Source organism: Molossus molossus, unplaced genomic scaffold (genome assembly GCF_014108415.1).
Source record: "Molossus molossus isolate mMolMol1 unplaced genomic scaffold, mMolMol1.p scaffold_m16_p_1, whole genome shotgun sequence".
NCBI classification, from domain to species: domain Eukaryota; kingdom Metazoa; phylum Chordata; class Mammalia; order Chiroptera; family Molossidae; genus Molossus; species Molossus molossus.
The window spans coordinates 73,026,091-73,039,829 of NW_023425344.1; the positions used below are offsets into that span (position 1 = coordinate 73,026,091).

Sequence of the window (13,739 nt, forward strand, 5' to 3'; positions counted from 1 at the left end):
GGGCACGTACCTCATTTGCACTTTGTCTCCAGCCCTGGTTGGGTCGTGCAGGAGGCAGCCACTCAGTGTGTCCCTTTCACATCGATGTTTCTCTCACTCTCTTCCTCTCTCTCCCTCCCACTCTATTTGAACAAAAAATGGAAAAATGTCCTCTGGTGAGGATAAAAATGAATGAATGAATGAATGAATGAATAGAAAATTTAAACCAAAAAAAAGACTCTTCAACATTTCATATAATACTAGTTTGGTGTTGATGAACTCCTTTAGCTTTTTCTTGTCTGGGAAACTAAATGGCCATCAATTCTAAATAACAGTTTTGCAGGATAGAGTAATCTTGGTTGTAGGTTCTTGCTTTTCATCACTATGAATATTTTCTTGCCACTCCTTTCTGGCCTGCAAAGTTACTTTTGAGAAATCAGCTGACAGTCTTGTGGGAGCTCCTTTGTAGGTAATGGACTGCTTTTCTCTTGCTGCTTTTAAGATTCTCTCTTTGTCTTGAACCTTTTGCATTTTGATGATGGTGTGTCTTGGTGTAGGCTTCTTGGGGTTCATGTTGTTTGGGACTGTCTGTGCTTCCTGGACATGTACTTCTGTTTCCTTCACCAAGTTAGGGAAGTTTTCTGTCATTGTTATAAACTAGGTTTTCAATTTCTTGTTCTCTCTCTCCTTCTGGCAGCCCCAAGATGTGAATGTTGGTACGCTTGAAGTTGTCACAGAGGCTCTTTACACTGTCCTCATTTGTTTGGATTCCTTTTTATTTTTTTATCCTCACTGGAGGACATTTTTGCATTTATCTTCAGATACAGCAGGAGGGGGAGAGAGAGAAACATTGATATGGGAGAGATACATTGAGTGGTTGCCACCCACATGACCCAAACTGGGGCCGGGGACAAACTGTAACTGAGGTACGTGCCCTTAGTGGAAACCAAACCTTTGACTCTGGTCTGTGAGCCGACACTCTAACCGCTGAGCCAAACTGGCCAGGGCTGGATTCTTTTGTCTTTTTGCTATTCTGATTGGTGTTTTTGCCTCTTTATATTGCAAATTGATGGTTTGCTTCTTGGCTTCACCTACTCTACTATTGAATCTCTGTACATTATTCTTTATTTCAGTTAGTGCCTCCTTCATTTCTGACTGATCCTTTTTTATGCTCTTGAGGCCCTCACTAAGTTCATTGAAGTTTTCACTAAGTTCATTGAGCATCCTTATAAGCAGTGTTTTGAACTTTGCATCTGTTAGGTTGCTTATCTCCATTTCAGTTAGTTCTTTTCCTGGAGTTTTGTTCTGTTCTTTCATTTGGGACCTGTTTCTTTGTCTCCTCATTTTGGCTGCCTCCCTGTGTTTGTTTTTGTGTATTAGGTAGAGTTGTTATGTCTCCTGGGCTTCCTAGGGTGGCCTATTGTAGTAAATGTCCTGTAGGTCCAGTGGCACAGCTTCCCTGATCTCCCAGCTGGGCCCTCGAGGTACACTCCTTGTGTGGACTGTACACCCTTCTGTTGTAACTGAGTCTTGATTAATGTTGGTACATCAATGAGAGGGTTTTACTCAGGCTGATCAGATGCAAGGATTGGTTGTGCCCACTAGCCACTGACCTCTGACTGCCTTGGATGATCAGCTGTGCAGGGGCCCACCACATAAAGCAAGACTTACTTCAACAAGGCTCTGGTACCCACTGAGTCCATTCCTTGAGTGTGTTATTTATGGAGGTGGTTGGGTGGTGGTGTTTTGAAGTGGTCTGAAGCTGTCCACTGGGTGTGCTGGCTCTGGGGCCAGGTCAGCCACTGCCTGGTGTTCTACCTGGGGCCACCAGGCAGAAGCTACAAAGCGGTCTGCAGATAGCTGCTTCTTGTGCTGGGCTTGAAGGTGCCCAGGCAAAGCCTACTTGTGAACCAAGGCTGGTTGCTTCTACTTCCAGGCCTGGGGCCACTTAATGAGAAATATGGGGCTTGCTGAGACCAGATGTTGCTTGTTTGAAAGAGTTTAGGAAAATCTGAAGCAGGATCCAAGACATGCCAAATCCTATGGCACAGCAACTAGCAACAGCTTGGGTGGGCCTGAAAGTTGGGTGGTGAAGGGCCTCAGGGAATCACTGAGGTGGGGCAAATGGTGTGAGCCAGGTTGCTGGAGTCCCAGGTATGGCTGCCCTCAGCCTGCCCTGTGGGGGAAGGGCTTATGAAAGGAACAAAGGTGCTTGCCAGCACGTCTATCCAGGAGAAAGCTGCCTCTCCAGCCCTTGCCCCAGTGCCAAACAGCTCAGTTCTTCCCCATATGTCTCTCGTGCCTTTTGAGCTGTATCCCCCATGTTGGAGCCTGGAGGGTGTGAGTCCAAGTAAATCCGTGCACGGGCCCTTTAAGAGGAGCAGCCTGGGGCTTCAGCCACCACAGCCTCCCTCAGCCTCAGTTCCCGCTGGTATTACAGCCAGAAGTTAATGGGGACTTCTCTTCCTGGCACTGGAACCGTGAGCTGGGCGTGTGGTGTGGACGGCGACCCCTCAGTCCTCAGGGAGGACCTTCCCAGCCTGATTTTTTTTTTTTTTTTAATCCTCACCTGAGGACATTTTTTGTTCAGAAAGAGTGGGGGAAAGAGAGAGAGAGAGAAACATCGATGTGAAAGGGACACATTGAGTGGCTGCCAACCACACGACCAACCAGGGCCGGGGACAAACTGCAACCGAGGTACGTGCCCTTAGCAGAACCATTCCCGGGTCTCTGGACCGCAGGCCGACGCTCTAACCACTGAGCCCAAACCGGCCAGGGCCCACCCTGATTTTTATTCGCCACATGTGCATATGGGACCAGCCTGTCCGCGCCTCTGCCCCCCTACCAGTCTCAATGTGGCTGCATCTTTAATTTCATGGTGGTTCTGTAGTTTAGTTGTAACTTTGATGTAGTTGTGGGAGGAGGCGATACCGTGTTTACCTTCGCCTCCATCTTGACCAGAAGTCTTTATGTTTTTTTTTGACTTATGTTCTTCTTTCTCATTCATCTTAGTGTGATGTGTAAGAAACTACTCCTCAGTCTTGTATTGAATTTATTTTTCATTTTCAGAGCCTTCATCAGCGAGACAGTTCTGATGTATCTTTTATAAGATGCTAAAGGTATTTTCCTATCTAATGTGACATTCAAATTAAAAACTCCCAAATTTTATAATCTATTGTTTTGGTAATAACCCTTTTAAAAGGGCAAATATATGATGTGTTTTACTTGCCGTTTAAAGGAACTACTTTGAAATTCAGTTGCCATGTTAAAGAATTGAACTATTGTAGAGCAATACACAATTAGGAATATCAGAAATGGCATATTTTGTTAAGTCTCCAGATGAGCATGGAGGCTTATGTGTTTTCGTTTTACTTTGGGAAATCACTTTATTTGTGGATTATCAAATTTATGTAGACTATTTCTGTTTGAACTCATAATCTCCTTGTAGTGATTTTGTTTTGTATATGAGAGGTCCTTGATCTTGGATCAGTGAAATCAAGTGGTGAAATCAGTGGCATGCTTAAATGCTTTTGTTTCATGGTAGACTTAGATATGAGAATGAGTATAAGTATACTAGAAAAATTTGGAATGTACAGTTGTCTTCTCATATGCACCCCACTAATGGGGAATTTTATTTGGAATTACCCCCTGGAATTTTGGAGTCTTAGACCTTGCATATGCTAATTATTTAGGTTCCCATTACCTTTGGTAACAAGAAATTATCATCATCTTCTATCCCCAAAACATAACAGGCTTTTAAATTGTTTTTATATGAAAGGACAGGCTGTTTTCCCTCATGTTCCTATAGCATTTTGTTTATTCCTCTCTTGCATTACAGATTAGATCTCATAACAGTTATTTGTTTTCATGGCTACTTAGCTCCTATTATTGTGGTTTTTTTTTTTTACGGCAAGTTGAACTATAACTTGCCTTTTTTTCCCTTTATATCCCCCACTTCCTGGTAACAGTGCTTTAAATACAGAAGGCATTCAGCAAATGTCAGAGTTGAATAGTATCCAATGTCTTTATAATTGTTTTTTCATCTTTCCTATCTTCATTTGTGTGTGTGTGTGTGTGTGTGTGTGTGTGTGTCCTTGTCTCCTTTGTGCTGCTGCTTAAAAATGCTGGTTTGCTTTGGGTTGAAAAGCATCATTGCATCAGAAATATCTTAGCTATTTTTGCTGTTTGCTCATTTCTAAAAATAGTCCATACAAATCTAGATATTCAACACTATTCTAATTATAGATTATTGACTATTTTGGAGAGTTGATATTTTATACAAACAAATCTTTACTGTATCCCATTAGTTTTCAAAGTGTGATCTAAGAACCTTTGGGCTCCTTCAGGTCAAAAGTATTTTCATAGTAATAAGACATTACTTGCCTTTTCCACTGTGTCGATATTTGCACTGTGATTATACAAAAGCAATGGTAGATAAAACTGCTGGTGCTTTAGCACCAATCTAGGCCAAGACTCCAAACTGTCCTAGTAGTCATTGTATTCTTAAAGATTTTTTAAATACCGGTTTCACTTAAGAATATTCCTGATAAAGCAGTAAAAATTACTAATTTCAGTAAACCTCATCTTATCAGTAGGCACTTTTATAATATTTGTGAAACAAAATGTGAACTACCTTTTGCCACATACTGAAATGCAGTGGTTATTTCAAGGGAAAGCATTTGAGCAATTGCTTTGAGTGGTAAGCTGAACTTGATTTTTTTTTCCATAGAAAACCATTTTTACTCGAAAGGATGATCGACCAACAAACCATAGTTATGCAGACTTCGGTATTTAGTAGACATTTAAAAAAAAAATGAATAGCAATATCAAGGAAGACAACTGATAGTATTTATTGCTAGTCATAAAATTCTAGTTTTCAAAGGAAAATTTGGATTTTGGGAAACAGGTATTCACGACTGGGAGTTTGACAATCTACATATTTAGCGATCAGTGGTGATATTATTGAGTCTAATTTTTAAATATGAAATATGTCAATATTTAGCAGATCTACATTAATCAAGGAGTGAACCAATATTTTTCAAATGACCAATTCACAGTATTACAAAATAATGTAGGGATTAAAATTCTATTAAAGTGCAAGGTAGACCAATGGGTTTTAATATAATGTAATGCAAAAGTTTATTCATATGATTTCCGATTCTAAAATTTAACCTTTAAAATATTACCACCTGTCCATTCGGTGTGGCTCAATGGATTGAGTGCATCCCATGGACTGAGGGGTCCCAATTCGATTCCCGGTTAGAGCACATAGCCAGGTTGCAGGCTCAATGCCCAGTAAGGGGTGTGCAGGAGGCAGCTGATCAATGTTTCTCTCTCACATCAATGTTTCTCTCTTCCGTCCTCTCTCTCCAAAAAAACAATAAAAACATATTAAAAAAAAATACCACCTGTCACATTTGGGTTTAGTGTCAAAGAGGAACATCCACAATAATGTAAAAAGGCTATAGAAATAATCCTTTTCTTAGTTAGATAACTGATGAGGCATAAACCAAAACAAAAACAGTATGCTGTAGCAGATTAATTGCAGAAACAGATAAGAAAATCTAGCACTCTTCTATTAAACCAGAGATTTTCACAAATGTAAAACAATACTGCTCTAACCCTGGCCGATGTGTCTCAGTGGTTAGAGCGTCAGCCCTTACACCAAAGGGTCTCAAGTTTGATTCTAATCAAGGGCACGTACCTGGGTTGCAGGTTTGATCCCTGGCCCCAGTCCCGGCTCATTTGGTAGGCAACCAATCAATGTGTCTCACATCTATGTTTTTCTCTTTCTCCCGCCCTCCCTCTTCCCCTTTTCCTCTTCCACCTCCTCCCCATCCCTCCCTTCCTCTCTAAAAGTCAGTGGAAAAAATACCCTTGGGTGAGAATTAACAAAAAATCAACAAAACAAACAAGCCAATAATGCTGCTCTCTTCTCACTAAATTTGGTGAGACATGGGGGAGGAAAGAGGGTATGTAGTTTTCATAAAAATATTTGTTAATATATGAAGAGTTTGTTTAATAAGTAAATATTTAAATATTTTCTGAATTTCTGTTCTCTAGTATAAATGTCATAGTTATAACCAACATGAACATACTCTTTGGGACCTTTAATTTTTAAGAGTTCAAAGGGGTCCTGAGTTTGAGAAATGCTATTGTATTGTAATCTTTCCTTAACCTCCATATTATCAAACTACTTCCTCTAAATGCCACTTGGTTTAGTGCAATATACATGTTTAATGTATATATTTTGATGGTATATATTATATATCCAATAAAAACTATCCAGTAAAAGCTCTAAGTAACTGAGTACATGATGCAGAGTAAGCCACTTTTCCTTTGTATTTTTTGTCTTGTTAGTTAAACATATTAAAACATTAGTTTTAAAAATTGGTATGTCTTCATATATTTTGTAGTATAAAATAAAGGGAGACAAAGAAAATAAGAATATATAATTAAGTTCAAGAAACTAGTTTTCCTAATACACCAGAATTTTTAGACACCCCCCCGCCCCGCAAGCACTTAGACATTTAAATGACTAACCTTGAAAAGATTATTCTCCATTTTATATAAAGAGACTGTGAAGAAAAGACAATCCAAATCATTTTGCCATAAGCCCTTTTAAAATATAAGAAAGCAGGACACTATTATTTAAGTGTTCAGGTGATACACATTAGCTTTAGGTCAAATTTTGATACGTTAAAGATCTAATTTTTAGTTTTGTGTATGATTTGTGTGATACACCAGGAGCACTTCGTGAAAGCAGAATCTATATAGTACCATTATAGTTATTTTACAGGAGTTGGATTATAATTTTATTACTTTACATAATTATAAGAATTTGTAAATATCTTCATATTTATGACAGTTAACGCAGCTATGTTTTGTTCCAATGTAGAGTTCTTAACCCAGGGCACACTCAACATTTATAAAATTGTTCTTTTGGAAAAATATTTGCTTTTTAATAGAGATATTTTCATTGATTTTAGAAAGAGAAGAACGGGAGGGGAGAGAGAGAGAGAGAAACATCTATCAATTGCCTCTTGTACACACCCAGGATCCAACCCACAACCTGGGCATATTCCCTGACTGGGAATGGAACACGACCTTTCAGTGTATGGGACAACTGCCTCAACCTATTGAGCCACAGTGCTGGGTTTTTAAGTGTTGATGGGACTTCATTGTAAGAAGTAAAGAAATGTTTTTGTTTTAGTGCCCTCTGGGGAGGACAAGAGTTTTAGAGTACTAGAAAGATTTAGGCTTTCAAGCTTGGATTTCAGATCTGCTTTCTCCTATATAACTGAACAAGTTGCTTTCTCTCAACCTGGGTTTATAAAATGATGTTAAAATGTGTGCCCTAGGGGTTATTGGAGGATTAAAAATGTTTTACTTGAGAACTTGAAATTCACCTAAAGAGGAGATAATGGTAGCTATTTTTTTCCGTTTTGAATTTTTGGAGGTGACTCTGGTTATCAAAATTGTACACATTTCAGGTGCACAATTCCACAACAGGTAGCCATTTTTTTAAATTGACACCTTTGAAGTAAAGAGTTATCTGTGGTCTTATTTTTTTTTTGATCACTAGACCAAGGAACTGACTGCTTTAACTTTCACGTGAATTCCTTAAATCTGATCTCTTCCTCCTTGAATATATAAGGGAGAATAATTTTGGAACTCAGCCTTTGAAGAGAGGAGACCTTGGTAGAATACTCACCTGTTCTGGGCAGACAGATGAGTGGTTTTTTGTTTTTTTAGTTTGTGAGGGCTGCGATAACAAAATATCACAGACTGAGTAGCTTAAACAATAGACATTTAATCTTCCCACAGGTCTGGAGACAAGAAGCCCAACATCAAAGTGTTGGCAGATTTGGCTTCTTTTGAGGCCTTTCTCCTTGGCTTGCAGATTGCCACCTTCCTGCTGTGACCTCATGTGGCCTTTCCTCCATGCCAGCACATCTTTAGTGTCTGTCTCTTAATGAGGACATCAGTCATATTGGATTAGGGCTCCACCCTAGTGGCCTCATTTTAATTCAGTTACCCCTTTGAAGGTCCTATCTCCAAATACATTACATTCTGAAGTACTGTGGGTTCGGAACTTAAACATGAATTTTGGAGGGAACATAATTTAGCCCATAATACCACCATTACGTAAGAATGATTATTGGCTACTGGCTGTGTGCCAGTATTGAACTAAATGCTTAATATCATCTGATTTTATGTATATATTAGCCCTGTGATTATTAAGCATCTGTATATTTTATAGGTGAGGACACTGAGGCTTAAAGGATTAAGTAATTTGGCTAAGAAACAGGGTTGAAGTTCAAGTTTTTTAGGCTCTGGTGTCCATGTTCTCTTAGGTAAGACCTGAACTAGGAAATAAAGCACAGAGAAAAGGATTAGAATATAAAACACAAACCTCACTTTTGCAATTTTTCACCACGGTTTTGCTAATAAATAACCTGTGAAATGGAAAATCATTTAACACTAGCCTTAGTTGATTAGTAATTTTTTTTTTTTCTTTAAAAAGGTGTAGAAATGTTTGGTTTTAGAATGGAAATGGTGAATGAAGTTAAGGATATTTAGTTCATGATTCTAATTATCAAAAATGTTTTATTTTCAAGTTGCTCAAAATGCCTTTCTCTTTTTCTTTTTGCAGAAGATTCTAGTGTTACAGAAACTACAGTGAACGAAAGAAAACCAAATATATCATATTTCAAGAATCAAGGAGGAATACAATATATTGATTTGTCTTCTGACAGTGAAGATATTGTTTCTCCAAACTGCTCCAATACAATTCAAGAGACAAAATTTAACAAAGACACAGTGATTATAGTGTAAGCAGCTTAATAGATTCATTATATCTGCATATGTAAGAGGGTTTTTGAGAAAAGGTTACTTAATTTTTTTTTTTTTTTTAATCCTCACTCTAGGACATTTTTACATTTATCTTCAGATAGAGCGGGAGGGAAAGAGAGAGAGAGAGAGGAAGGGAGAGAGAGAAACATCAATGTGAGAGAGACACATTGAGTGGTTGCCACCCACACGACCCCAACCGGGACAAACTGTGACCGAGGTACGTGCCCTTAGCAGGAACCAAACCTGGGACTTTCTGGTTCGTGGGCTGATGCTCTAACCACTGAGCAAAATCAGCCAGGGCAAGTTACTTAATTTTAAATACCTTTTTTGCCTTTTTCCTGCTACATCTTAGTTATTTTTTCCTAAGTTAGAAATGTAGAGAGGTTGTATATGTATGTGTGTTTCTGGATAACAGTGATTTTCAGTAAATTTAGTGAGAGCAGATATTTAATTTTTTAAAACTCTCCATAGGTAGAATATTTATTTTAACAAATGCCTTTTTTCATTTATAACTGCTTTATGATTTGTTCTTGAGTCCCAGAGTCAAATCATTTAAATTTTTTAGGCATATTCTGTGGGGTAGCACAGAATTTCTATTGTAGTCAGGTAGAAATATAATAAACATAAAAAATACTATATGTGCAATAATAGATACTGTGGGCAAAAGGGGAAAGGAAAAAACATGGAGTCCAGGGCCAAGGGTAGTGCATGGTTTCTTAAGAGCACAGTTAGTAGAAGGCTTCATTGAGAAGATGATAGTAGAGCAAAGACTTAAAGGGGTAAGAAAATGAACCATGTGGAAAGGGGGGCAGAGGATGTATTTCAGCCATTGGGAATCACCTGTTCAGTGACCCTGAAGTGGTTTTATACCTGGCATTTTTTGGAAAGTTAGGGGCAAATGATGCAGAGTAAAGCTCCTGAAGTCAGAAGGGGTAGAAGAGGGGCTTAATCATGTTAAGCCCATAGGCTGTTTGTCTTTTATTCTGGATGAGAAGGGAAGCTGATTAAGCAGAGGAGTAAAATTATCTGACTTATATATTTGAAAGGTCTTTGAGGTTGTAGGGGAGCAGTAGTGGAAGCATGAGTGTTGTTTTAATAACCCAGGCAAGATGATGAAGGTTTAGACCTGGCTAGTACTTGTGAAAATGATGAAAAGTGATAAGATTATGCATATACTTTAAAGGTAGAGCAGAGAGGATTTATTGACGGATTTCATGTGAGGCGGGAGAGAAAGGAGTCAAGGATGACCAGAAGATTGTTGGCCTGAACAATTACAAGAATGAAGTTACAATTAACTGAGATAAGAAGACTGGGATGTGGTAGGGGAGCTCATTTTAAAGGAAAGATTAAGTCTTGAATATGCTGTGATCGAGAAGTTTCTTCGACATAAGCAGAAATGTCAAGTAGGCAATTGAATGTGACATTTGAATTCTGGAGAAAGATCTAGGTTACATACCTAATTTTAGAAGTTGTCAGAATATAAATTTTCTCTTTTCCTTTTTATTGAATTTAATGGGGTGACCCTGGTTAACAAAATCATACAGGTTTCAGGTGCACAATTCCTGAAACCTGTATAATCTGTACCCTGTATTGTGTGTTCACTGCCCCAAGTCAAGTCTCCTTCCAGAATATAGATTTGATACTTAAAGCCGTATGGTTCGATGAAATCACTAAGGGACACTAGTAATGGAAAAGAGATCTCTTGGATTTAGATTTAACAAGTAACATTTTTTTTCTGTTAGTTTTATTTATTATTGTCAGTGGTTTTCAACCTTTTTTTGTCTCATTGCACACATAAACTAATTCCTAAAATTCTGTGGCACACCAAAAAATATATTTTATATTTTGCTGACCTAACAAAAAAAAATAGGTATAATTTTGATTCATTCACACTGGATGGCTATTGTTGTGTTGGCTCTTGTGATTTTTCTATTCGACAATCTAAGGGAAAAGGGGTCAGTGCCCTTGACTATATAGTTAGGTATTGCATGTTTTAAAAATTATTGCAGCACAATTGTTCAAAATCGCTAATTATTATTATTATTGGCTGACATATATTAAAGTAAATTACAAACATCCCAACATTTCTCCCTTTAATACTTAGTTATACAACCCCCGTCCTCCCCCCAAAACCAATACTGTTATCAGTGAATAAATCTTTACTGTCATTCCCAGTTTATGTTCAGATTTGATATGTTTTGTACCAGGATCCCAACAAGGAACATGCACTGCATTTGGATGTTAATAACTCTTAACTCTGTTTTCATCATAAGCAGTCTACTCCCTGCCTCTCCTCTTTTCTAAGCATTTTTAACTTATTGAGGAGATCAAGTATTTTCTTAGAGAAAATAGGTTTTTCTGATTATTTCCTCATGATGGTATTGGATTTATTTCTCCCCCATCTCTATTGTTTGTATTTCCTGTGAACTGGACATTAAATTCAAGGCATGATCAGATTTGTCGTCAGCCTGAATATTTACATCAGGAGACACATGAGTTTGTCTCTCTGAATGGTCATGTTCTTGGTCATTAGCGTTAGGTTGTCATGCAGAAGAGTAAGGTTTTGTGAAAGAGGAGGTCCAGAGCAGAAATTGTAAAAGGATTCCAAACTGAATACTTTTATTTCTCAGTAAACTAGGAGACAAAATCAGATAGGAAACATGAACTTAGTGAGACAGAATGAGAATTCAGAGTTGAGTACATTAGGAATGAGAAGTCTGGGTGTAATGAAAAGGGAGACACTTGTAATTGTCATCAAATACTGAAGGACAGGCATAGTGACAAAGGAAGAGATTGATTTTACCTTGTTACCTTAGAGCAGCTTGTCAGAGCATGGTTCAAGAAGTCAACCTAAGAAGCTTAAAATACATGTTCCTGCCCTGGCCGCTTTGGTTCAGCGATTGGAGTATCGGATGTAGGCCAAAGGTTCTCGGGTTCAATTCCAGTCAAGGGCATGTACCTGAGTTGCAGGTTTGATCCCTGGCCCTGGTCAGGTGAAACCAATCGATATGTTTTTCTCATATCCATGTTTCTCTCTCCCTCTCCCTCCCTTCCACTCTATCTAAAAATCAATGGAAAAATATCCTCAGGTGAGGATTGACACAAACAAACAAACAAAAAAACCATGTTCCTGCCAGTGCTCTAATAAGTACAACTGATCTAATGTGACTAGGCATAGAGAAGTTACTAAACTACAGGTTCTGGATACGTGTCTGAGAGAGCTGTCAAAAAATAGAACTAGCTGCATAGCAAAGTCTGCATACACTCTCTGATATCCAGAATGCCTACCATGGTAGAAAACAAAAATTTCAAAATGAGATATTTTTTTGTTTGGGAAATAGATAAATAAAATTTGTCCCCTAATGTCTTTTATAACAGGCTAAACATATAAACTGAAATGGAACATGATTAAAGTTAGTTGTAGAAAAAAGCCTCATGGAATAAACGTTCCCTGTTTGCTAAAGAAGTTATTTGGTTCCTGATATTGATGGGACCATTTCAGTTTTAACACAGATTCTAGTCACCTAGGCCACGAATATTATTTTTTCTCTGTATTCGTGTAGGTTTCATAATTTCTCAGAAGCAACATGACAACACTCATCTGATATGCAGAAAATAGGTGAAAAATGTAGAAAAGAGAAATGGGCATGCAATAAATGTGTGTGTATCTTAAAATAAATGCCAGTATTTTGTTCTTTTTCATCCCAGCCCAGGTAATTTGAGATATTTTCAGAGTATACAGATTTTAGGGATGTAGATTTATATACATAAACATTTTGAAATGAAAAAGTTTTAATTTTTGACAGATGTAGATTTCATTTAATATTGAAAAGAACTGCAGATATGCTGTATTTCATATATACACACACATATATACACAATTACAATGAAATAATATTAATATATTAAAATTTTTTTCTCTGAAAATATTTTTAGTTCTGAGCCATCTGAAGATGAAGAGTCCCAAGGCCTTCCTACCATGGCAGGTAGACATAATGATGATATTTCAGAATTGGAAGATCTTTCAGAATTGGAAGACCTTAAAGATGCTAAACTTCAGACCTTGAAGGAACTGTTCCCACAAAGAAGTGACAATGATTTACTTAAGGTTATACCCTTTTTTAGTAATTGGTATACTGTAGCTGTAATGATGATTAAAATCTCTCTTGTATCTAGTGCTGTATTTAGTCAGTTTTTTAAAGATACTTTATGTTTTAAGATAATTATTAACTTTTATTTTATGTAATAATTAAGGAAAATGCCAGAGATTTACATGAAAGTGTTAGTAATATGTGAGGTTATTCGCCTATAAGTAATATAATAATGTGAGTTTTCCCCAATAGCTCTCATACCTAGCTTGTGAATTTTTGTGTGCTTGAATGGTTTTATTTTATTTTTTAATATTTTTTTCTTTATTGCTTTTAGAGAGAGAGGAAGGAGAGGGGGAGAGAGAGAGAAACATCGATGAGAGAGAACATAGATTGGCTGCCCCCTGCATGCCCCCCACTGGGGATTCGGTCCACAACCTGGGCATGTGCCTTGACCCGCATTTGAACCGGCAACCTCTTGGTGCATGGGTCTACCTACACTCAACCACTGAGCCACACACATCGGCCAGGCTGTACTTGAATGGTTTTAAAATGGGGATACTCACCTCTCCCTCAATCTGTCAAAGAAGCTCACAAATGTCAGGAGGCTTTTTTTTTCATAATGACAAGGGGTTGCTATTGATATTTATGGTGGACACTGGTATAAGGTATAGTACATGCGCTTTCTAAAAGAAATAGTTGCTCTTTAGCTGCTACAGGAGATGGCCATGTGATCATCAATGATAGCCCATTTTTATCTGACATTCTGATTTTTAAAATAGAGTGAAAAGGATGGATTTTTATTTAGTGTTGATC

At 37.8% G+C, this 13,739-nt stretch overlaps 1 protein-coding gene across 4 annotated transcripts in view; it reads left to right on the plus strand.

Annotated features, from left to right (window-relative positions):
- The window catches only part of SMARCAD1 (SWI/SNF-related, matrix-associated actin-dependent regulator of chromatin, subfamily a, containing DEAD/H box 1), a 98,904-nt gene that overhangs the window by 14,749 nt on the left and 70,416 nt on the right, over positions 1 to 13,739 (plus strand). For all 4 annotated transcript variants that reach the window (XM_036263148.1, XM_036263139.1, XM_036263130.1 and 1 more), the window contains 2 exons: positions 8,636 to 8,813; positions 12,772 to 12,943. In XM_036263148.1, coding sequence (XP_036119041.1) covers positions 8,636 to 8,813; positions 12,772 to 12,943 — 350 coding nt within the window. The remainder of the gene's footprint in view (positions 1 to 8,635; positions 8,814 to 12,771; positions 12,944 to 13,739) is intronic.